The 26293-nt window shown below is 38.3% G+C and overlaps 1 protein-coding gene across 4 annotated transcripts in view; it reads left to right on the top strand.

Moving 5' to 3' along the window:
- hmgcll1 (3-hydroxymethyl-3-methylglutaryl-CoA lyase-like 1) overlaps window positions 1–26293 on the top strand; it is a 50132-nt gene that overhangs the window by 5740 nt on the left and 18099 nt on the right. For 2 of the 4 annotated variants that reach the window (XR_007933187.1, XM_051916897.1), the window contains exons 3-8: window positions 5091–5198; window positions 5352–5447; window positions 5743–5891; window positions 8865–8928; window positions 9226–9414; window positions 13545–13641. Coding sequence is in view for 3 of the 4 variants with exons in the window: in XM_051916897.1 (XP_051772857.1) it covers window positions 5091–5198; window positions 5352–5447; window positions 5743–5891; window positions 8865–8928; window positions 9226–9414; window positions 13545–13641 (703 nt within the window). In the remaining variant the exon portion in view is untranslated. The remainder of the gene's footprint in view (window positions 1–5090; window positions 5199–5351; window positions 5448–5742; window positions 5892–8864; window positions 8929–9225; window positions 9415–13544; window positions 13642–26293) is intronic. The other 2 variants (XM_051916896.1, XM_051916898.1) reach the window with 1 other exon arrangement.

Raw genomic sequence — 26293 nt, 5'->3', positions numbered from 1 at the left:
AACTGCTTGTAGTATGTGGTTTAGTATGTGTATCATTAGCATTCTCCTTTCAAATTAAAGAAAAAATAGCAACATAAACCTAAAGGCATAAATATATTGAGTGGTTGTGATATACAGAGAACCACATATAGTTCACATTTTTCAATGAAGACATTGGTGAGCACAAAACATATAGGAAACATGATGTACTACCACCAGATAGCTCATCAATTACATGTTAATGTCTTTAGAATGATTTAGCCAACACAGGCTTATTGGAAAAAACATGCCCATTTTTACATACAATACACTGCAGTATCCAGCTGAAATGAAGACTTGTGACAGTAAAACACCAACAACTTTTATTCCTTTTCATTTTCAAAGACTTATTTTTGCACATTCCCACATTGCACATTACTGTTTTATAACCTCAAAACACTTTTACCATAATGCAATGATTTGTAAACTACAAACCCGATTCCAAAAAAGTTGGGACACTGTACAAATTGTGAATAAAAAAGGAATGCAATAATTTACAAATCTCATAAACTTATATTTTATTCACAATAGAATATAGATAACATATCAAATGCTGAAAGTGAGACATTTTGAAATGTCATGTCAAATATTGGCTCATTTTGGATTTCATGAGAGCTACACATTCCAAAAAAGTTGAGACAGGTAGCAATAAGAGGCCGGAAAAGTTAAATGTACATATAAGGAACAGCTGGAGGACCAATTTGCAACTTATTAGGTCAATTGGCAACATGATTGGGTATAAAAAGAGCCTCTCAGAGTGGCAGTGTCTCTCAGAAGTCAAGATGGGCAGAGGATCACCAATTCACCAATGCTGCGGCGAAAAATAGTGGAGCAATATCAGAAAGGAGTTTCTCAGAGAAAAACTGCAAAGAGTTTGAAGTTATCATCATCTACAGTGCATAATATCATCCAAAGATTCAGAGAATCTGGAACAATCTCTGTGCGTAAGGGTCAAGGCCGGAAAACCATACTGGATGCCCGTGATCTTCGGGCCCTTAGACGGCACTGCATCACATACAGGAATGCTACTGTAATGGAAATCACAACATGGGCTCAGGAATACTTCCAGAAAACATTGTCGGTGAACACAATCCACAGTGCCATTCGCTGTTGCCGGCTAAAACTCTATAGGTCAAAAAAGAAGCCATATCTAAACATGATCCAGAAGCGCAGGCGTTTTCTCTGGGCCAAGGCTCATTTAAAATGGACTGTGGCAAAGTGGAAAACTGTTCTGTGGTCAGACGAATCAAAATTTGAAGTTGTTTTTGGAAAACTGGGACGCCATGTCATCCGGACTAAAGAGGACAAGGACAACCCAAGATGTTATCAGCGCTCAGTTCAGAAGCCTGCATCTCTGATGGTATGGGGTTGCATGAGTGCGTGTGGCATGGGCATCTTACACATCTGGAAAGGCACCATCAATGCTGAAAGGTATATCCAAGTTCTAGAACAACATATGCTCCCATCCTGATGTCGTCTCTTTCAGGGAAGACCTTCCATTTTCCAAGATGACAATGCCAGACCACATACTGCATCAATTACAACATCATGGCTGCGTAGAAGAAGGATCCGGGTACTGAAATGGCCAGCCTGCAGTCCAGATCTTTCACCCATAGAAAACATTTGGCGCATCATAAAGAGGAAGATGTGACAAAGAAGACCTAAGACAGTTGAGCAACTAGAAGCCTGTATTAGACAAGAATGGGACAACATTCCTATTCCTAAACTTGAGCAACTTGTCTCTTCAGTCCTCAGACATTTGCAGACTGTTATAAAAAGAAGAGGGGATGCCACACAGTGGTAAACATGGCCTTGTCCCAACTTTTTTGAGATGTGTTGATGCCATGAAATTTAAAATCAACTTATTTTTCCCTTAAAATGATACATTTTCTCAGTTTAAACATTTGATATGTCATCTATGTTGTATTCTGAATAAAATATTGAAATTTGAAACTTCCACATCATTGCATTCCTTTTTTATTCACAATTTGTACAGTGTCCCAACTTTTTTGGAATCGGGTTTGTAATAGTTTTTGACATTTGTGTCAAATAACCAGCTCTAAATATATGGCTTTTCTACCATGGTAAACTTGCTCAGCAGCTCCTCTGGTACAGGTCTGCGGATCACTCGGGTGTGAGTCTCATGAAACATGAGTCACCATAAAAGAGCTCAAAGCTAAAATGGCATTGTTGCTTCAGCTAATATGTTTTTATCTCACGTTTGCTATCGGTTATGTTTAGTGCAGGGTTTAATGTAGGTCGTCTGTTATTTTTAAATGTGATAAAGCATTAATATTTCATTTCTAAACTGCTGTGAATGGTACAACAACCAACATAATAAATATATATTTGTATGTATGTGCACTTATAAAAATGAACACACTCATCACTGGACATTTCACTTTGAAAGTGTTGTGAATGGGCAAGAAGCAATGAAATATCATTTTTCACACTCAAAAAAATGAATTGTTGGATTTACTTGAAAAAGTTGTGTCAAGTGGTTCCACGCAACTATATTGAGTAATTTGTACAAATGACAATTTAGCTGTATGAACAAAATAAATTCAAGTAAAGAACAAAATTTCTTTGAGTAAACACAAATAATTTGAATGTCACTATTACATAATATTTACAGTGGGTACGGAAAGTATTCAGACCCCCTTAAATTTTTCACTCTTTGTTATATTGCAGCCATTTGCTAAAATCATTTAAGTTCATTTTTTTTCCTCATTAATGTACACACAGCACCCCATATTGACAGAAAAACACAGAATTGTTGACATTTTTGCAGATTTATTAAAAAAGAAAAACTGAAATATCACATGGTCCTAAGTATTCAGACCCTTTGCTGTGACACTCATATATTTAACTCAGGTGCTGTCCATTTCTTCTGATCATCCTTGAGATGGTTCTGCACCTTCATTTGAGTCCAGCTGTGTTTGATTATACTGATTGGACTTGATTAGGAAAGCCACACACCTGTCTATATAAGACCTTACAGCTCACAGTGCATGTCAGAGCAAATGAGAATCATGAGGTCAAAGGAACTGCCTGAAGAGCTCAGAGACAGAATTGTGGCAAGGCACAGATCTGGCCAAGGTTTCAAAAACATTTCTGCTGCACTTAAGGTTCCTAAGAGCACAGTGGCCTCCATAATCCTTAAATGGAAGACGTTTGGGACGACCAGAACCCTTCCTAGAGCTGGCCGTCCGGCCAAACTGAGCTATCGGGGGAGAAGAGCCTTGGTGAGAGAGGTAAAGAAGAACCCAAAGATCACTGTGGCTGAGCTCCAGAGATGCAGTCGGGAGATGGGAGAAAGTTGTAGAAAGTCAACCATCACTGCAGCCCTCCACCAGTCGGGGCTTTATGGCAGAGTGGCCCGACGGAAGCCTCTCCTCAGTGCAAGACACATGAAAGCCCGCATGGAGGACTCCAAGATGGTGAGAAATAAGATGCTCTGGTCTGATGAGACCGAGATAGAACTTTTTGGCCTTAATTCTAAGCGGTATGTGTGGAGAAAACCAGCCACTGCTCATCACCTGTCCAATACAGTCCCAACAGTGAAGCATGGTGGTGGCAGCATCATGCTGTGGGGGTGTTTTTCAGCTGCAGGGACAGGACGACTGGTTGCAATCAAGGGAAAGATGAATGCGGCCAAGTACAAGGATATCCTGGACGAAAACCTTCTCCAGAGTGCTCAGGACCTCAGACTGGGCCGAAGGTTTACCTTCCAACAAGACAATGACCCTAAGCACACAGCTAAAATAACGAAGGAGTGGCTTCACAACAACTCCGTGACTGTTCTTGAATGGCCCAGCCAGAGCCCTGACTTAAACCCAATTGAGCATCTCTGGAGAGACCTAAAAATGGCTGTCCACCAACGTTTACCATCCAACCTGACAGAACTGGAGAGGATCAGCAAGGAGGAATGGCAGAGGATCCCCAAATCCAGGTGTGAAAAACTTGTTGCATCTTTCCCAAAAAGACTCATGGCTGTATTAGATCAAAAGGGTGCTTCTACTAAATACTGAGCAAAGGGTCTGAATACTTAGGACCATGTGATATTTCAGTTTTTCTTTTTTAATAAATCTGCAAAAATGTCAACAATTCTGTGTTTTTCTGTCAATATGGGGTGCTGTGTGTACATTAATGAGGAAAAAAAAAATGAACTTAAATGATTTTAGCAAATGGCTGCAATATAACAAAGATTGAAAAATTTAAGGGGTCTGAATACTTTCCGTACCCACTGTACATGTGCAGTTTACTTAATAATGTTATGTTTATTACGTAAGGTGAACACATTTATTGACTTAATTTACTTTATTAAATTAACTATTTTCTCTACAAAATGCACTCAAACAACTCATTGAACTCAATTGAATTGAGAGCAGGAATTCCATCCTATAAGCATGCATATATGTGTGCGCACAGCCTAAACACAGGTGACACTCTTCTGCATAATGGTAACCACAAAATTCAAAAACATTACGGAAACTCCTCTAAATGTCCAACATAACTGAACATTAAACACTAACATAAACTAACAACATCTTTCCCTTTACTGAAAAACATAAAATAACACTTTAATCCCTAAATTTACTCTCATAATGCAGTCCCTTGCAAAGCACGCTGGGATCCACTGCCCAGTTAGTTATGTCAACATTAATTTGTGCGTTTCACTCAGCAATGTTAAGTTGACTGAACAAACACTTACTAAGTAAAGCTGACAATACTCCTTTTTAGTAGAAACAACACAGTTAATTTACATTCATGTAGTTACATGAGTTTTTTAAGTAATGTGAACAAGGGTGGTTTGAGTGAAACTAACAACAGTGAAAGTTCATTTTTTGAGTGCAGAAATGTTGCCACAGGCATGATTTTCCATTGAGCCTGGTTTGAATTTAGTAGGTACTGTCTTATTGTATATATTTACAGGAAAACTATTCATTTAGTGATAGTGGCAAATAAATTATTCATCTCAATAGCATGGTGCTGTTGTGGCTCACAGATGTGCACGCTCGCTGGATGCGTTCATAGAAACCTAAGGCTTTTGGGTCATTGTGTTTCTGCAGGAAATAGTGCCAACAGAAGTCAAAATCCAGCTGATTGACATGCTCTCTCAGACCGGGCTGCCTGTGATCGAAGCCACTAGCTTTGTGTCTTCAAAGTGGGTAGCTCAGGTAATAAGGTGCAACTGCAATCCTCAGGAGCGTGTTGACATATACCCTTTGGCTTTTCTATCTGCACAAAAGCACTGGGTTTGGTATTAATGTTCAAAAACTGTATTTGTGGGATTAAGTTTGAGCATAAATTCTTGTTGGTTTGTTTTTCAGATGGCAGACCACAGTGCAGTGTTGAAAGGGATTAAAAGGTCTCCTGACGTAAGATACCCTGTCCTGACTCCCAATATTCAGGGCTTCCAGGCAGCTGTAAGTAAATATTTGCATCATTTACATTTATTTACAAGTGACATTTCCAATTTGCCGTCCATGCCAGGTCAATGATGTTTTTCGTGTATAATAAACCAATTTATTTATGCATGCGCTCTGCCTACGCGTCCACTGCCCCTTTATATTCCATAAGTGAGCAACCTTTGCATGTCATACCATTTATTTGTAAATGTTTAGCCCATTTCTGTTAATTGCTTTCCTTGCTAATCAAGCAAGTTGTACTCACAAGCCAACATCTATAAGCACAAACTTGATTAAATGTTTCCTGTTAAAGGTTGCAGCAGGAGCTACTGAAGTGGCAGTGTTTGGTTCCGCCTCAGAGACTTTTAGCAGGAAGAACATCAACTGCTCCATAGAGGAGAGTTTGCAGAGGTTTGAGCAGGTCATCTCTGCAGCCAAACAGGAAGGCATACCAGTGCGAGGGTGTGTTTCATGGACACCAGCTTCCTTCTAAGTATTTAGGCCAGTGCTCATGTGCACTGTGCACTTCCACTTTGACACTCATATTGAAATGAAATCAGGACAGCATTCATTAGGTAATGATCCAGGTTGACTGGAATGTGTTTAAATTAAGTTCCAAACACAGTTTCGGGAGAAGCCAAATCATTCAGTCCTGTCAATCATCAATATGAGCATATATAAGCAGCAATCATTGCGCTGTCCCAGCGAAGTGGATCCTTCCACATCCCTATATCCTCCTGTATTTCTCTCCCTCTCCCTCTACGTAGTACCATTGTGGGGGGTTGAGCTTGAAGCTCGAGCTGAGCCTTGGATTCGAGCCTCCTTCGAGGACGGCAAGCCAAATCCGTTTACCATTAACTATTAAGACTGGATGGGCAGGCGAAGTTTTGAAACAAAAGGGGGGTGGGACATAGAGTGAATAAAGGACCGGTATATGTTTGATTGATTGATTGATTAATTGATTGGGACTAATTATGAGTGGACTAATATGAAATTGACTAACTTTTGATTTTGGGGGATATCTGGGGGAACAGATTAAACATGGTAAGTGCACCAACCAGAGCATTCTTACTGAGCATAATCAAAGTATCCAGAATTTCCAGAATCCACAAAGTACATAGCAGACATTCAGTTTTTGCAGAAATAAAGTTCTCTGCAGATTTCTTTCAGAGCAGAGTCTGTCCATAAGCTGCCACTATTGTACTCCACAGGGTCACCTGTACTGAATGCTTCATAAATTAAGCTAAAAAATAAATAAATAAATAAATAAATAAATAAAAATTATATATACAGTATATATATATATATATATATATATATATATATATATATATATATATATATATATATATTATAATTATAGCAATTAAGGGGACAATCACAAAGAAGGCATAATAAATCATGCCACCATGGCTGGGAGCGTCAGACCAACTGCAACAATGAGCAAGACATTTTAAAATGATTGTAGGCAAAATGGCTAAAAAAGCTTAAATACAATCACTAATAATATGATTTAATGGTTTATCACTTTCCTAGCATGTTTGGTATCGTTGGACTCGGCAAGGATTCAGCAATCTAAGGAGATGATTTCCATGAAAATAAGTCAACTACATCCAAATTTATAAGCATGCAAATATTTTTTTTTTGGTCCGAAACTTCTCAGACTCCTTCAGGGCATTGTGCAGATGACCCATACCAAGATATGTAACAATATGTTCATGTGTTCGTAAATACAGCATTTTTCTTCAAAATTCAAAATGGCCGACGCCCAAAATGGCTGACACAGGAATACTGGAAATCATTGAACTTGGATATCATTGGATTAACTTTTATGATTTTTGGGCAGATCGTTTAGAAGTTATAAGCAAAAATAGCCATTTTTCATATCTCCAGACCACTAGGTGGTGCTGTGCCGAAATGCTGCATATTGCCTCAGATCATGCTTGTGAGGACATGTTCCAAGTTTGGTCCAAATTTCATGACAAAAAAAATGCCGTCGAATCATCATGAACTAAGGAATCAGAGAATTTCGTTTCTAGCCCTTACGGTTCAAAAGTTTTTAGAATAAAAGTGAGTGAACGCTAGAGGGATTGAGCTAGAGATTCCAATTTAGCTGTGGTTAATGTTGGAACTGTCCTCTATCAGTTTGCCAAATTTCATAACTTTCCCGCAAGCGGTTTTATGGGCTGCCATAGACATCCAGAGGGGAAGAAGAAGAAGAAATGGAAAAAGAAGAATAATAACGCCAATGATTACAATAGGTGCCTACGCACCTTTGGTGCTTGGCCCCTAATTATAATAGTAATAAAGGATATGCCTGAGCTGCCAACATGAGTAAGACAATTTAGGGGCCATTCACACAGAACGCATTTTTTCATTCCGCTGTGCTACTTTTCCATTGTTTTTTAATGTAAACACATGATAAATGGCCATCTTTAACTGTTGCACTTGCATCTCACATCTTTTGCAGCGTCTTGCGCATGACACGGCAAGTTAAAATAAGTTCCACTTTTAAAAAAAACGCATCTATAGACTTTTCGCTTTTTTCCGTTCCACTGTCCTGCGTCTTGCATTTTTAACAGCAAAAACGCATTCTGTGTGAACCGGCCCTTAGACTGCAGTACTGAAGTTTTCAGGAGCCATTGGTTATATAAGCGAGATCCAAGACTGATCTTTGGTTTAACCAAAAGGTCAGCGGTTTCTTTTATTGTTGTACTTATATTTTTGGACTGTTCTCCTTTGAGGTTTTGAGATGGGGCACCAGAGCAGCATGAAATTATTCCAGAATTAATGAGAAAATAATTCAAGTTCCAGATGTGCATGCAGTGTGGTGCTTTGTATCAGTTACAAGTACAAGTCCAGATGTGTCCAGATTTTTTAGCCTGTGCTTTTTATGGAGTAAAAAACAAAAATGACAGAGAGCAGTCACTTCAGTCTGACGAACTCATTCTGGCAAATGTGACTCAACGCCTAATGTTCAAGAAGAGACTCCGCGGAAATTCTGGTAGCACACAGAAGTATCGTCTGACGACCACAAGCCCAAGAGAAACATTTTCAACTTTTCACTTGTTTGTTCACTGTTTCTAACAGAACATGTTTCCTTCACATATGGAAAGCACATATAGCTTGTACGTTGCTCTCTAGCACCATTTCTCATTCCCACTGTCAACACTACTGGTACTATTTGTCACAACCGTTTGACACCAACCATATGTTTAGCCTGCTGCTGAACATTTTGTTTTATTCCGTGATAGATGTAATCCGCTGTAAGAGCAGTTCTGGCCGCTGTGGACTGCTCTACTTGCGGTTGCAGAGTTAAACAGCACTTGGCGTTATTTCACCAATGTTGCATGACTGTTGGTACTGTCAAAGCACAAAGCTATCCTACAACTTATCCTGAACTTCACCTCTCACAATTCTGTCTCTTCTTTTCAGGTATGTTTCCTGTGCTCTCGGCTGTCCGTATGAGGGACAAGTAAAACCGTCACAAGTCACAAAGGTATTGATAGTCCGAATAGAATCGTTCAGTGTATAACAGCCCGAAGCGAAATTAAATGGGCCTTCCAGTATGTGATAAATCTCACTGGGTGTTGAGTTCTCTGCATATTTTTTCTTCCCACAATTTTCATAGTCCCACAAGGCCCTTATTACGATGTTTGCTAAAAAACCTGCATGACGCTGAAACCCGGCAGTGCTTTTCTAACGCTCAGAATGAGCTCTCTGTGTGCACGCCTTCATCTTGTTTATATTTCCAGAGGGGATAGTGTTTTCATGGCTTTCCTCTGTTCCGGCCCAGGTGGCAAAGCGGTTGTTTGAGCTGGGCTGTTATGAGGTATCCCTGGGGGACACCATTGGCGTAGGCACTGCAGGCTCCATGGCCGAGATGCTGAGAGATGTGTTGACAGAGGTGCCCGTCGGCGCACTGGCGGTGCACTGCCATGACACTTACGGTCAAGCGCTGCCCAACATTCTCATTGCTCTGCAGGTGAGGGACATTACTGCGGTCACAGTCATGAGGTACCTTGTTCATACATGCACGAGGGTTTTGGGAGAAGGGGATATTGTAAAACAAACATCATATATGTAATCTATAGAGTCACCTATCACAATAAAACAGCAAATGTGCAGAGATAACTGTCTCAGGTCTTTTCAGACTTTGAATGCATATCTATCCTGCTATCCTGCTCACCGATTATTCCATTTGTCAACACAATTCATAATGCAACACAATCACACATCACATTCTCAACATGCCATGGGCAGTATAGAGGGAAAGAGCATGAACTGTTTTCTTCTATGGTCAGCTTGACTACAGTGAAGACTACACTTTATAATGCAACACAACTACACATTGCAATATTAATGTTGCCGCAAGGCGCGCTATGACTACTTACTTAATAAAAGACACAGTTTAATAGCACAGGCATTTGATAGTAACTCTGTTGCCCCCTGAGTACTGAATTTGTCAGTGCCACAAAAATGTAAGGATCACAAAAGAAGTATGTAAATGGCAATGCATTGGTAAAAGATTCACATCTGACTTTGTGTACTTGTTTAATCACAACTGTTTAACTCTTTATGAGCATATAAATTCAGTCTCAAATACAAAAGAAATGTCATGGCATGCATTTGGATCTACCCAGCTAACAAAGTTCTAATGTTCCCATTAAATTATGAAAATGTTATTTCTGAATGTTCTCTGAACGTGTTCAAAACGTCCAGTTTTTAATAAAGCAATAAGCCCCAAGGAGCCGTGGTTTACGGTGAATTTATAACAGCTATAAGGGGAGGGTTTTAGGTACTCTGCATCGTGCCTAACAATGCCCCTTAGCTGTTATAAATTCACTTATTGCTTTTATAAAATATTTACCACACAATAGAAATATTAAAGACAAAAAATATGTATCAATGCAACTTCCATGAAGTAAAATCATTAAAAGCCTTCCTTCTGCTGGAAAAAAATTGTCTGTGACCGTGAACGGCAACAGAACATTATTACGCCATTAGATGGCAGCAAAGATTGTCTTCATGAGCAAGTCGCAAAGACTTTTATATTGAAACTTGTTGTGAACATGGAACAAGACGCAAATGACAAATGCTTTGATTTCGAGGATGCTACGTCATCGACATCCGTCGAAGGACTGTTCCAATGACGAGGATCCTCGGAATTTCAAACAAGGACTGAGTCCTTTGTTCGAAAAATATCCCATATACAGGAAAGGATGCATATGTGTAGCCTTCGCGCTCTTTGCGCTCTCAAATCACCCACAATCCTATGCGCGCAGCTTTGCGATCTTGTTCAAAAAATTAAAAAAAAATGTCGGACGTTAGCGGGCAATATGCTTTCAAATGTAAGTATATTTACGTTACCAAACATTTGTTATAACTGTAGTAAATATGTCAGATAAATAAAGTTTAACGTTTAAATGCCAGTACAAATTACTACCGTATTGATATTATAAATTATACAAATACAAATTACGTTATTGATGGTTAACTGAACCGGACCGTCATTTAACAATTGTTAGCTTGGTTGCCTTTTCACTGACGTAATGATGCAATGACGTGCACTTGCTAGTCTGTTCCATTTACGTGTTCTCCGAATGCTAAAGAGGAGCCTCGCCTAGCCTCTGAAGGAAGTGACTTGGAAGGACCAGTCCTGCCAAGGAAGTATCCTTGACATTGAGAAACGCCTTCAGTGGCGCAGCGATGCTTATGTAATGCGGTCAGCTGTATGTTTTCGGGAATTTTACATCGGCTTTGAATGCTGCTCAACCAATCAGAATCAAGGGCCGGAACTATCCATTTTTAAAAATATTTTAATTTTTTTGTTTTATTGGTTATTCGAACATTAAGCAAACATTCCATTTTACAATTTAGCAAACATCTTGGGAACGTTACTTTTGAACGTTCTCTGAACATTTTGAAACAAATAAAACTAATGATTCTGGGGAAACAAATTTCCATGAAGAATGTATAAATAAGTAAAACATTTTAAGATCAGATAACTCTGACTAAACATTCTATTAATATTACTGGAAGAACGTTTGTTCATAACTTTGAGAGAACCTTGCCAGAATGTTAGCCACAGTTCTGAGAATGTTCCATGTTAGTTGGGAAGTAATAAAGAAACATGAACCACAAGTTCACAGTCTCTCACCACCTCACCTCACATATACACACAGTGCTCAAGGGAGCACAACAAAAGCTACTGAAACACCCTCCAAAACCCCCTGGAGTATCAGCGATTAAACACTTTTTTGTACTTTCACCTAAAAAGCACAGAACAACAACAACAGATACCACCCAAAATATGCTTACACAACACTGCCAGGCGTATTTGAATGTGTCGACTATACGCTTTTATGAAACAATGCCTTCCTGTGGTTTAATTTTCACGAAGCTTAAACCACAGAGCGCGGTCACAATTCAGAAATAACACTGGCATGGCTTTATCAGCTCTCCAGGGCCCTTTGTGAACTCTTTCTCAGTTTGTCTTCCCTCGCAGAACGCCAATGCTCTTTGGGGGCTGGGCGGGTCAGCAGATGTGAAGGGCTGGACACAAAGGCTTACCTATTAGATGTCTGTTTCATATGACAGTGGCTTGGCCCTTGACAAAGCCCACGAGATGGAGGCTATAGCGGGGCCCTCGGGGGCTCAAACTCATCTGTCGCTAGGGCCGTTGAACTCTGTGACAATGCTGCGCTTAAAGGGCAAGGGGAAAATTATCCTTTCATCACTCGCTACTAAACAGAGGGAGACTGGGGAAAAGGAAAACCCTATGCTCTAGTATATTCCATCCTCGGCTCCCACCCCTTTTTAGCCCTGTCTGTCTGTTTATCCGTCTCTTTCCAGCTGTAATGGTGTAACCCTAACTGCGGTCGGTGCACCACAGAAATGGCCATGAATTTCATTGACTTTTTTTTCTGTGAATTGTGTGACCTGACAGGGGGTCCGTTTTCAAAAGACATGAAAATGAGCGAAGATACCCCACCAACTCAAAACAATGTGGAAAGTTGACAAAGCACTGAAGTTCTCTGAAACACACACTTGATTAACTTCATCATCTTTAACTCTGTCTGTTTTAATGATTTAAAGAGGAGGAATGGAGTTTGTAACGGAATTCAAACTAATGTTCTTTTTAAATGTTTTATTTAAAATAAACTTTTTACTTAATGTGACATGCAGTTAGTTTGCCATCTACTTAAAATTGACAGTGTTTAACAGGCAAATTTCTTTTTGAAAAAGTACTTATCCACACTGCAAGGAAAAAAAGGAATCTACACAGTTCACCGAAAAATGAAAATTCTGTCATCATTTACTCATCCTCATGTTGTTCTAAACTCATAAGACTTTCATTCATCTTCTAAACAAATGAAGATATTTATAATGAATGAGAGATTTCTGTCCCTCCATTGACAGCCTAAGCAAGTACCACTTTGACGCTTCAAAAAGTTCATAAAGAGATCGTAAAACTAATATGAAAAATGAATTGAGCGATTTAGTCCAAATTCTCTTTTTTAGGCACGATTGCTTTATATGATGAACAGATTCAATTTAGGCTTTTATTCACATATAAACATTCATCAGCGCACACATCAGATATGGTAAACAGAAGCTCAATCATGCTTGCTTGATGTGAGAGAACCAGTGAGGTTCATTCTCGTGTTACACAGCATGTTTGAGCTTCAGCAAGAACCAATGAGGTTCATTCTCGCGTGTTACGCAGCACGTTTGAGCTTGTCAATGGAGGGACAGAAATCTTTCAGACTTCATTAAAATATCTTTATTTGTGTTTCGAAAGTGCACAAAAGTCTTAAGGGTTTGGAACGAGATGAGGGTGAGATAATGATATTGCTAATGCCACATTTTAATGAGCACATAGGTTAATGATAAAACTTGTTGAAAAAAGTAGCTTAATAAAATGATTTTTGTACTGTATTATAGAGATTTCAGGCTAATTTGGTCTGAGACTAGGATAATCTTTGTCTGGGAATCTACAATCTTCTCTCACTGGTCTTTAAGCCCTTATTTGCCAGACCTTTATGTATTTATTTTACAAACAATTAACAGTAATTGCTAATGGAAATTTCAACTTGTTCAATATTCCAACAGGGCTACAACTGTGTAGGCCGCAGCAGCCGTTGTAACATCAAGTTAAGTAACTCTGACAACAATGAGAGGAGACAGAAACAGGCTCAAATTCCTGAAGGTGAATCAGCATTAAACTGACATATCACAGACACCCCAAGAGCAAATAATAATGTCCTGTCATTTGTCCTCCTCCACTGACCCCCTAGCACAACTTGGTGGAAATGAAAGATTTTATCATAGTTTTTCATTAGGGTTTGCCAGTCGTCTCCGCCACCAGCTGAGCCAGAAATGAATTTCGCTAACCCTGTCAGCTCAGAGTCACCCCAGCTTTTGTTCATGATAAAGACGTTATAGTGTCTTTGTATGGCTTTTCTCAGGGACTTATTGAGGGTGAAAAAATGAACTCCCTCAGATAGGTTTGGTCTGGTTATTTATTGGGTTTCGAGAAAAAATGTGATATGAACTGCAGTGAAGTTCTCCTGTTCCGGTTAGAACACTGTGAGCCCAGACTGTTCCAGATAGGCAGATTTGTGCAGTACTCACGCCAGTCTGACAGTTTCACTGATGGTCAAAGCCAGATCTAGTGTTCCTTCCATGATATATCTATTCCTATCATAAATCAAGTCGAAACTTTGGGGAATCTGTAATTTATGAGGAAGTGGTGGTCCTAAATCTAAATAAATCATTAGACACTGGAACATACCATCCGTGAAAATGATCAGGGTTCAGTTATTATCATATTTTCTAAGATGTGATGTTGAAGGTGCACTCAGTCATTTTTTGTTTATGTTGCGCTGGTTGGAGATGTTGCCACTGTTCTTCCCAAGTTTTGGCAAGTTATGAACAAACTTTATCTCAGTAATGTTCATAGGATATTAGTTCAGTTTTTTTGGTCTTTAATAATGTTTTCAAAGCGTTAGCATTAAAACATTATATTTCATTACTGTTCATGAAAAGTTTTTTTCTGAAACATTTTAGTTGGATGTTCATCTAACATTTTTTAAATGTTACTATTTGTTTTCGGAATGTTCAGTGAACATTCAAAAGTAACGTTCTCAAAGTTTGCAAAGTGAAAAAATGGAATGTTCCCTTAATGTTTGTTTAACCAAGAAAAAAACGTTTTGAAAACATTGTTTAGCGTAGATTCAGAAATGACGTTTTCATAACTTCATGGGAATGTTAGAAAAATGTTCTTATAACAAATTTAAGAATAAAAATAAGTAATTTAAGACAATGAGTTAGATTTTTGCTTTAGTGTGCCATGAGGAAATATCAGTTTTGGATTTAGAAACATTTTTTTTTCTCATATATATATATATATACATACATACATACCTGTGTGTGTGTGTGTGTGTGTGTATATATATATATATATATAGTTTTTTTTTTCTTCTGAGAAAAATAGCCCAGTTTTTCCTCCTTTTCACTGTGAACTAAAACATTTCACATTGAATTTTTCTTTGATGTCTAAACAATTGTTTCAGTTGTCTATTTCATGAGAAACATCAGAGACAAAGCTGATATCTTTATAATGAAAAATTACATAGAACTCAATACAATTTCCCTAGGTCATCACGTTATATAATGAAATTCAATATCGTTTACTGTTTGCATGGGTTTTACGAGGCTCAATGTCACTAGGAGATCTTTGTAATAGACTTTGATGAGTGATTAGCACAGCTCCCATTACTGCCAAAACATGCATGAAAACACAGGGGAGGGCTTGACAAACTCTTCACAGCTTTGACTCCTGTGGAGACGCACATATATCTGAGCTGGTAGGGTGCCTGTTCTCTCAGGAAGTGGCTGACCTGAGCATGAAGCATTGACCTGTGTTTATGCAGCCATGATCTGAAGTGTGGAAGGTCAGCACACAGACTTTGAGCCGTCCCAGAGGTCCTGCGGTTGTGGCTGGGAAACAAACAAAAATCCCCCTCCTTTAAACTAATATGAAAGAGATCATGACACTTAATCACGGAAGGATGCTTTAGCCCTCTTCCATGTTAAAATGATTCATTTGATTTACTCCAGAAATATCTCAAAAAGGGAACTGTAGACATACATCAGGGTGAAAGCCAGCCTTTTTTCATCAAGACCTTGAGTAAATGAAGCATAACACCACAGATTGGAAAACGCACCAGGTCTTCACACAGTCATTCCGGGAACAACATCTAGTAGTAGAGTCCAAAATTAACACTCGCCAAGCACCAGTTGGCTAGCTGCTTGCCAACTGGCTGGTAGCAGCTGCAACATAAGAAATGGTCAAAGTAGAACTGAAACATTTATCAGATTCAACATATAATCCAATAATGTGACCCTTGCTGGTATAAGCGAACTGAGCCATTCAAATCAATTCAAACTGTCTAATAAAAAAAACATCTGTTGCGACTTGTGTGTCTAACTTTATATTCATTGAACAATTTTCCATCAGAAAATTCTATCAGAACTAGGATGCCTAAAGGGATTTTTCCCACATATCTAGACTGTTCCTCGCACCAAAACAAAAGATATGAGAAATAAAATCACAATGTGTCTTTTGAGACACAATGTTTTTGTGAGAGGTGCAGTTTCACAAAGACTGATTCATTTAGTATATGATGTTGTAAGTGACACGCATTGTTTATGGACAAAAAAACTATTTAAAATACAAATAACACTACATTTAATATATGTATAATTGTGTGTCAAATTTTGTATTTATTAAGTTGTTTGATTAGCTGCAATTGTATCTGCTCACAGCATTGAAGATCCAGGTTGTAAATGTTGTATTTGTTATATCTTTAATTTACACTAACTTAAAATATAACTTTTAATATAACATTTAAGTGTTACACTTTTTTAAAAATGATAAATAATAAATAACACATTTAAAAAGTTGTATTACAGTAATTTTCTTAAAGGGGTCATGACATGGATTTATTATTATTTTAATATGTTCCTTGAGGTTCACTTTTAATGTTAATAAAGTTTTTTGAACAAAAATACAAAAATATATGCAGAAAAAAACTATTTTCAACCCTTATTCTGTGGCTCATCTGTACACAGAAACTGAACGCACATCTGTATACTGTATCAGCGTAGACAGCGTCAGTAATTATAATGACTTCAGAAACTGAACACATCTGTATACCGTATCAGCGTAGACAGCGTCAGTGATTATAATGGCTTCAGAAACTGAACGCACATCTGTATACTGTATCAGCGTAGACAGCGTCAGTAATTATGACTTCACAAACTGAACACATCTGTATACCGTATCAGCGTAGACAGCGTCAGTGATTATAATGACTTCAGAAACTGAATACATCTGTAGACCGTATCAGCGTAGACAGCGTCAATGATTATAATAACTTCAGAAACTGAACACACGTCTGTATACTGTATCAGCATAGACAGCGTCAGTCATTATAATGACTTCAGAAACTGAACGCACATCTGTATACTGTATCAGCGTAGACAGCGTCAGTAATTATGACTTCACAAACTGAACACATCTGTATACCGTATCAGCGTAGACAGCGTCAGTGATTATAATGGCTTCAGAAACTGAACGCACATCTGTATACTGTATCAGCGTAGACAGCGTCAATGATTATAATAACTTCAGAAACTGAACACACGTCTGTATACTGTATCAGCGTAGACAGCGTCAGTCATTATAATGACTTCAGAAACTGAACGCACATCTGTATACTGTATCAGCGTAGACAGCGTCAGTCATTATAATGACTTCAGAAACTGAACGCACATCTGTATACTGTATCAGCGTAGACAGCGTCAGTAATTATAATGACTTCAGAAACTGAACACATCTGTATACCGTATCAGTGTAGACAGTGTCAGTGATTATAATGACTTCAGAAACTGAACGCACACCTGTATACTGTATCAACGTAGACAGCGTTAGTGATTATAATGACTTCAGGAACTGAACACATCTGTATACTGTATCAGCGTAGACAGCGTCAGTCATTATAATGGCTTCAGAAACTGAACGCACATCTGTATCAGTGTAGGCAGTGTCAGTGATTATAATGACTTCAGAAACTGAACGCACATCTGTATACTGTGTCAGCGTAGACAGCGTCAATGATTATAATAACTTCAGAAACTGAACGCACATCTGTATACTGTGTCAGCGTAGACAGCGTCAATGATTATAATGGCTTCAGAAACTGAACACACGTCTGTATACTGTATCAGCGTAGACAGCGTCAGTCATTATAATGACTTCAGAAACTGAACGCACATCTGTATACTGTATCAGCGTAGACAGCTTTAGTCATTATAATGACTTCAGAAACTGAACGCACATCTGTATACTGTATCAACGTAGACAGCGTTAGTGATTATAATGACTTCAGGAACTGAACACATCTGTATACTGTATCAGCGTAGACAGCGTCAGTCATTATAATGGCTTCAGAAACTGAACGCACATCTGTATCAGTGTAGGCAGTGTCAGTGATTATAATGACTTCAGAAACTGAACGCACATCTGTATACTGTGTCAGCGTAGACAGCGTCAATGATTATAATAACTTCAGAAACTGAACGCACATCTGTATACTGTGTCAGCGTAGACAGCGTCAATGATTATAATGGCTTCAGAAACTGAACACACGTCTGTATACTGTATCAGCGTAGACAGCGTCAGTCATTATAATGACTTCAGAAACTGAACGCACATCTGTATACTGTATCAGCGTAGACAGCTTTAGTCATTATAATGACTTCAGAAACTGAACACACATCTGTATACTGTATCAGCATAGACAGCGTCAGTCATTATAATGACTTCAGAAACTGAACGCACATCTGTATACTGTATCAGCGTAGACAGTGTCAATGATTATAATGGCTTCAGAAACTGAAAGCACATCTATATACTGTATCAGCGTAGACAGCGTCAGTGGTTATGACTTCAGAAACTGAACACATCTGTATACTGTATCAGCATAGACAGTGTCAATGATTATAATGACTTCAGAAACTGAACGCACATCTGTATCAGCGTAGACAGCGTCAGTGATTATAATGACTTCAGAAACTGAACGCACATCTGTATACTGTGTCAGCGTAGACCGCGTCAGTGATTATAACGCACATCTGTATACTGTGTCAGCGTAGACAGCATCAATGATTATAATGGCTTCAGAAACTGAACGCACATCTGTATACTGTATCAGCGTAGACAGCGTCAGTCATTATAATGACTTCAGAAACTGAACGCACATCTGTATACTGTATCAGCGTAGACAGCGTCAGTCATTATAATGACTTCAGAAACTGAACGCACATCTGTATACTGTATCAGCGTAGACAGCGTCAGTAATTATAATGACTTCAGAAACTGAACACATCTGTATACCGTATCAGTGTAGACAGTGTCAGTGATTATAATGACTTCAGAAACTGAACGCACACCTGTATACTGTATCAACGTAGACAGCGTTAGTGATTATAATGACTTCAGGAACTGAACACATCTGTATACTGTATCAGCGTAGACAGCGTCAGTCATTATAATGGCTTCAGAAACTGAACGCACATCTGTATCAGTGTAGGCAGTGTCAGTGATTATAATGACTTCAGAAACTGAACGCACATCTGTATACTGTGTCAGCGTAGACAGCGTCAATGATTATAATAACTTCAGAAACTGAACGCACATCTGTATACTGTGTCAGCGTAGACAGCGTCAATGATTATAATGGCTTCAGAAACTGAACACACGTCTGTATACTGTATCAGCGTAGACAGCGTCAGTCATTATAATGACTTCAGAAACTGAACGCACATCTGTATACTGTATCAGCGTAGACAGCTTTAGTCATTATAATGACTTCAGAAACTGAACGCACATCTGTATACTGTATCAACGTAGACAGCGTTAGTGATTATAATGACTTCAGGAACTGAACACATCTGTATACTGTATCAGCGTAGACAGCGTCAGTCATTATAATGGCTTCAGAAACTGAACGCACATCTGTATCAGTGTAGGCAGTGTCAGTGATTATAATGACTTCAGAAACTGAACGCACATCTGTATACTGTGTCAGCGTAGACAGCGTCAATGATTATAATAACTTCAGAAACTGAACGCACATCTGTATACTGTGTCAGCGTAGACAGCGTCAATGATTATAATAACTTCAGAAACTGAACGCACATCTGTATACTGTGTCAGCGTAGACAGCGTCAATGATTATAATGGCTTCAGAAACTGAACACACGTCTGTATACTGTATCAGCGTAGACAGCGTCAGTCATTATAATGACTTCAGAAACTGAACGCACATCTGTATACTGTATCAGCGTAGACAGCTTTAGTCATTATAATGACTTCAGAAACTGAACACACATCTGTATACTGTATCAGCATAGACAGCGTCAGTCATTATAATGACTTCAGAAACTGAACGCACATCTGTATACTGTATCAGCGTAGACAGTGTCAATGATTATAATGGCTTCAGAAACTGAAAGCACATCTATATACTGTATCAGCGTAGACAGCGTCAGTGGTTATGACTTCAGAAACTGAACACATCTGTATACTGTATCAGCATAGACAGTGTCAATGATTATAATGACTTCAGAAACTGAACGCACATCTGTATCAGCGTAGACAGCGTCAGTGATTATAATGACTTCAGAAACTGAACGCACATCTGTATACTGTGTCAGCGTAGACCGCGTCAGTGATTATAACGCACATCTGTATACTGTGTCAGCGTAGACAGCATCAATGATTATAATGGCTTCAGAAACTGAACGCACATCTGTATACTGTATCAGCGTAGACAGCGTCAGTGATTATAATGGCTTTAGAAACTGAACGCACATCTGTATACTGTATCAGCGTAGACAGCATCAATGATTATAATGGCTTCAGAAACTGAACACACATCTGTATACTGTGTCAGCGTAGACAGCATCAATGATTATAATGGCTTCAGAAACTGAACACACATCTGTATACTGTGTCAGCGTAGACAGCATCAATGATTATAATGGCTTCAGAAACTGAACACACATCTGTATACTGTATCAGCATAGACAGCGTCAGTGATTATAATGACTTCAGAAACTGAACGCACATCTGTATACTGTATCAGCGTAGACAGCGTCAATGATTATAATAACTTCAGAAACTGAACACACGTCTGTATACTGTATCAGCGTAGACAGCGTCAGTCATTATAATGACTTCAGAAACTGAACGCACATCTGTATACTGTATCAGCGTAGACAGCGTCAGTAATTATGACTTCACAAACTGAACACATCTGTATACCGTATCAGCGTAGACAGCGTCAGTGATTATAATGGCTTCAGAAACTGAACGCACATCTGTATACTGTATCAGCGTAGACAGCGTCAATGATTATAATAACTTCAGAAACTGAACACACGTCTGTATACTGTATCAGCGTAGACAGCGTCAGTCATTATAATGACTTCAGAAACTGAACGCACATCTGTATACTGTATCAGCGTAGACAGTGTCATTCATTATAATGACTTCAGAAACTGAACGCACATCTGTATACTGTATCAGTGTAGACAGCGTCAGTAATTATAATGACTTCAGAAACTGAACACATCTGTATACCGTATCAGTGTAGTCAGTGTCAGTGATTATAATGTCTTCAGAAACTGAACGCACACCTGTATACTGTATCAACGTAGACAGCGTTAGTGATTATAATGACTTCAGGAACTGAACACATCTGTATACTGTATCAGCGTAGACAGCGTCAGTCATTATAATGGCTTCAGAAACTGAACGCACATCTGTATCAGTGTAGGCAGTGTCAGTGATTATAATGACTTCAGAAACTGAACGCACATCTGTATACTGTGTCAGCGTAGACAGCGTCAATGATTATAATAACTTCAGAAACTGAACGCACATCTGTATACTGTGTCAGCGTAGACAGCGTCAATGATTATAATGGCTTCAGAAACTGAACACACGTCTGTATACTGTATCAGCGTAGACAGCGTCAGTCATTATAATGACTTCAGAAACTGAACGCACATCTGTATACTGTATCAGCGTAGACAGCTTTAGTCATTATAATGACTTCAGAAACTGAACGCACATCTGTATACTGTATCAGCGTAGACAGCTTTAGTCATTATAATGACTTCAGAAACTGAACACACATCTGTATACTGTATCAGCATAGACAGCGTCAGTCATTATAATGACTTCAGAAACTGAACGCACATCTGTATACTGTATCAGCGTAGACAGTGTCAATGATTATAATGGCTTCAGAAACTGAAAGCACATCTATATACTGTATCAGCGTAGACAGCGTCAGTGGTTATGACTTCAGAAACTGAACACATCTGTATACTGTATCAGCATAGACAGTGTCAATGATTATAATGACTTCAGAAACTGAACGCACATCTGTATCAGCGTAGACAGCGTCAGTGATTATAATGACTTCAGAAACTGAACGCACATCTGTATACTGTGTCAGCGTAGACCGCGTCAGTGATTATAACGCACATCTGTATACTGTGTCAGCGTAGACAGCATCAATGATTATAATGGCTTCAGAAACTGAACGCACATCTGTATACTGTATCAGCGTAGACAGCGTCAGTGATTATAATGGCTTTAGAAACTGAACGCACATCTGTATACTGTATCAGCGTAGACAGCATCAATGATTATAATGGCTTCAGAAACTGAACACACATCTGTATACTGTGTCAGCGTAGACAGCATCAATGATTATAATGGCTTCAGAAACTGAACACACATCTGTATACTGTGTCAGCGTAGACAGCATCAATGATTATAATGGCTTCAGAAACTGAACGCACATCTGTATACTGTATCAGCATAGACAGCGTCAGTGATTATAATGGCTTCAGAAACTGAACGCACATCTGTATACTGTATCAGCGTAGACAGCGTCAGTGATTATAATGACTTCAGAAACTGAACGCACATCTGTATACTGTATCAGCGTAGACAGCGTCAATGATTATAATAACTTCAGAAACTGAACACACGTCTGTATACTGTATCAGCGTAGACAGCGTCAGTCATTATAATGACTTCAGAAACTGAACGCACATCTGTATACTGTATCAGCGTAGACAGCTTTAGTCATTATAATGACTTCAGAAACTGAACGCACATCTGTATACTGTGTCAGCGTAGACAGCGTCAGTGATTATAATGACTTCAGAAACTGAACGCACATCTGTATACTGTGTCAGCGTAGACAGCGTCAGTGATTATAATGACTTCAGAAACTGAACGCACATCTGTATACTGTGTCAGCGTAGACAGCATCAATGATTATAATGGCTTCAGAAACTGAACGCACATCTGTATACTGTATCAGCGTAGACAGTGTCAGTGATTATAATGACTTCAGAAACTGAACGCACATCTGTATACTGTGTCAGCGTAGACAGCATCAATGATTATAATGGCTTCAGAAACTGAACGCACATCTGTATACTGTGTCAGCGTAGACAGCGTCAATGATTATAATAACTTCAGAAACTGAACACACGTCTGTATACTGTATCAGCGTAGACAGCGTCAGTCATTATAATGACTTCAGAAACTGAACGCACATCTGTATACTGTATCAGCGTAGACAGCTTTAGTCATTATAATGACTTCAGAAACTGAACGCACATCTGTATACTGTGTCAGCGTAGACAGCGTCAGTGATTATAATGACTTCAGAAACTGAACACACATCTGTATACTGTGTCAGCGTAGACAGCATCAATGATTATAATGGCTTCAGAAACTGAACGCACATCTGTATACTGTATCAGCGTAGACAGCGTCAGTGATTATAATGACTTCAGAAACTGAACGCACATCTGTATACTGTGTCAGCGTAGACAGCATCAATGATTATAATGGCTTCAGAAACTGAACGCACATCTGTATACTGTATCAGCGTAGACAGCGTCAGTGATTATAATGACTTCAGAAACTGAACGCACATCTGTATACTGTATCAGCGTAGACAGCGTCAGTGATTATAATGGCTTCAGAAACTGAACGCACATCTGTATACTGTGTCAGCGTAGACAGCGTCAGTAATTATAATGACTTCAGAAACTGAACGCACATCTGTATACTGTATCAGCGTAGACAGCGTCAGTGATTATAATGACTTCAGAAACTGAACGCACATCTGTATACTGTATTAGCGTAGACAGCGTCAGTGATTATAATGACTTCAGAAACTGAACGCACATCTGTATACTGTATCAGCGTAGACAGCGTCAGTGATTATAATGGCTTCAGAAACTGAACGCACATCTGTATACTGTGTCAGCGTAGACAGCGTCAGTAATTATAATGACTTCAGAAACTGAACGCACATCTGTATACTGTATCAGCGTAGACAGCGTCAGTGATTATAATGACTTCAGAAACTGAACGCACATCTGTATACTGTATCAGCGTAGACAGCGTCAGTGATTATAATGGCTTCAGAAACTGAACGCACATCTGTATACTTTAATAGCTACAATAGCTACATTTGTTACAGAAAGTATTATTTTTTGTCAATGTTAGTTAAGAAATACAACTGATCATTGTTAGTTTTATCTCAGGTCCATTAAATAAGTTCTTTTGATTTTAGTAATGTTATTAAACAGTAACTAAGAAATTAACATTAACTAAGAATAATTAATGCTTTATAAGTATTTTTCATTGTCGGTTTGGTAATAATGAATTAACATGTTAACTAATGAAGCTGTATGTCTCAAAGTTTTACTGAACAATAACAAATAATCAGAACATTTCTAATCATTAGGGCATGTTGTAGTCCAGATTAAAATATAAAAATGCTTAAGTTTGAAAATAAATAGCCTATTAAGTCTTTAAGTATTAAGTATTTGGTGTTGTGATGAGCAACACTGTATACTGTATCAGCGTAGACCGCGTCAGTGATTGTAAAGACTTCAGATACTGAACACACATCTGTATGCGTAGACAGCATCAGTGATTATAACAATTTCTATTTGCTTTTGACTTAACACCCACATCCAGCGTAGCCGTTAAGCGACTGAAAACCAGTGGGCGTGGCCTATGATGCAATGATATATAACTATTTGTCGATGTCTTGCTCTGGAGGCAGTCATATGCAAATGTATTTGCCTGTGTGACATCAAAGATTCCACAATATCCAAACGAGCCGTTTTTGGAGCTTGATTAAATAAATACTTTGTTTATAATGAGGAGGATGTTTTAAGCTCTGAAACTTGCAGGATATTTTAATGGTACAAAGACCTCTTATATATCAAAAGATCAAGGCAAATTTGATTTGTGATGTCATGACCCCTTTAACGTGATGCATTACAGCAATGAGAATTTAATTAAGTCTGGTAATAAAAATTTTGAAGGAAATGTTTTTATCGTAAAAACTATTTCACAATGCAAATAAAAAGTAAAATAAATAAATAAATAAAAACGTTCTAAAAGCTTGTGGAGCTTGTGTCCCATAACAAGAGGTCAGTGAAGAGGTCATTCGTAAGAATTTGAAATGTTGGTTCTTTCCCCACAGGCCTGCAGGTCAGCTCTCTCTAGTGCAAGGTCATGTCAGGCCAATAATGGGTTGGTCAGTTAGAGACCACGTTTCTATGAACAATTCAAAACAAAATGAACAAATCTAAAGATATTTTAGTTATGAAACCATTATCACAGCAATATTTTTTTTTCTCTAAAGCTACTTTGAAGCAATGCACTAGAATTTACCAGAGGTGTAAAGAGTACCTGAAAACCAAATTTGAGTAAAAGTACAGATACCTTACATAAAAAATGACTCCACTACAAGTTACAAGTAACCAATTCCAATACGACTTGAGTAAACGTTTTAGAGTATCTGATTTTAACAGTACTTAAGTATTTTACTCATGCTGAAAATAAGAAACAATTGATTTGTAAGATGAGAAATCAAGTTTATTTTCTAAAATCAAAATAAAACTGAACACCTCAATGTTGCAATAAACCAAGGTCGACAGAACAACCTTTTAAACGTCTACAAAGTCTCAGTTAAGCTCAAGTGCATAGAAAGGCCATAAGTAAACCTATATCCTTCAAAAAGGTCTTGTCAATATAGCGGATAAATAAAACAATGTTAAGTAAAATTAAATAGTCAAAGTCAACTTGCACTAGATGTGCTGGTTTGAGACTCATCACCAGCTGCAGTCATTTCCTCATCTAATAAAAACACCTGCGATCAGCACCTGCTAATGCACTCACATTCATGTAAAGTATCCTTGATGACAAGTTTTGGCTGAGTAAAGGCAAAACGCACAAGATATAGTACCTTCAATGTCCTGTAGATGGCGATATCGCTTCTTTATATCAGAAACAAACTGCTGCAGAAAAAGTTAGGTTCCACGCAAAATGTAATGTGTAATTGCACTACTCATCATAAATGTAGTGGAGTAAAAAGTACATTTACTTGTTCAAAAATGTAGTCAAGTAGAGAGTAAAAGTTGCCAATATCTTTGATACTCAGTACAACTACAAAGTATCCAAAAAGATACTTAAGTACAGTAACTAATTACATTTACTCAAATACTTTACACCTCTGGAATTTACAATAAAATTGCCTTGACTATGCTATACTTTCAGAAAGTTTTTATTTTATAGACATACAGTAGTAGTAGATTTTAGATTTTAAAATAGTTTATTTCAATTCTTCTTAATAATTTTTATGCATTTTATTCAGTCCTAGTAGATTGAATTGGGC

The sequence above is a fragment of the Ctenopharyngodon idella genome, chromosome 13 (assembly GCF_019924925.1).
Source record: "Ctenopharyngodon idella isolate HZGC_01 chromosome 13, HZGC01, whole genome shotgun sequence".
NCBI classification, from domain to species: Eukaryota; Metazoa; Chordata; class Actinopteri; order Cypriniformes; family Xenocyprididae; genus Ctenopharyngodon; species Ctenopharyngodon idella.
The sequence above is the reverse complement of the archived record's forward strand: the minus strand, read 5'-3'. Positions and strand labels throughout refer to the sequence as shown.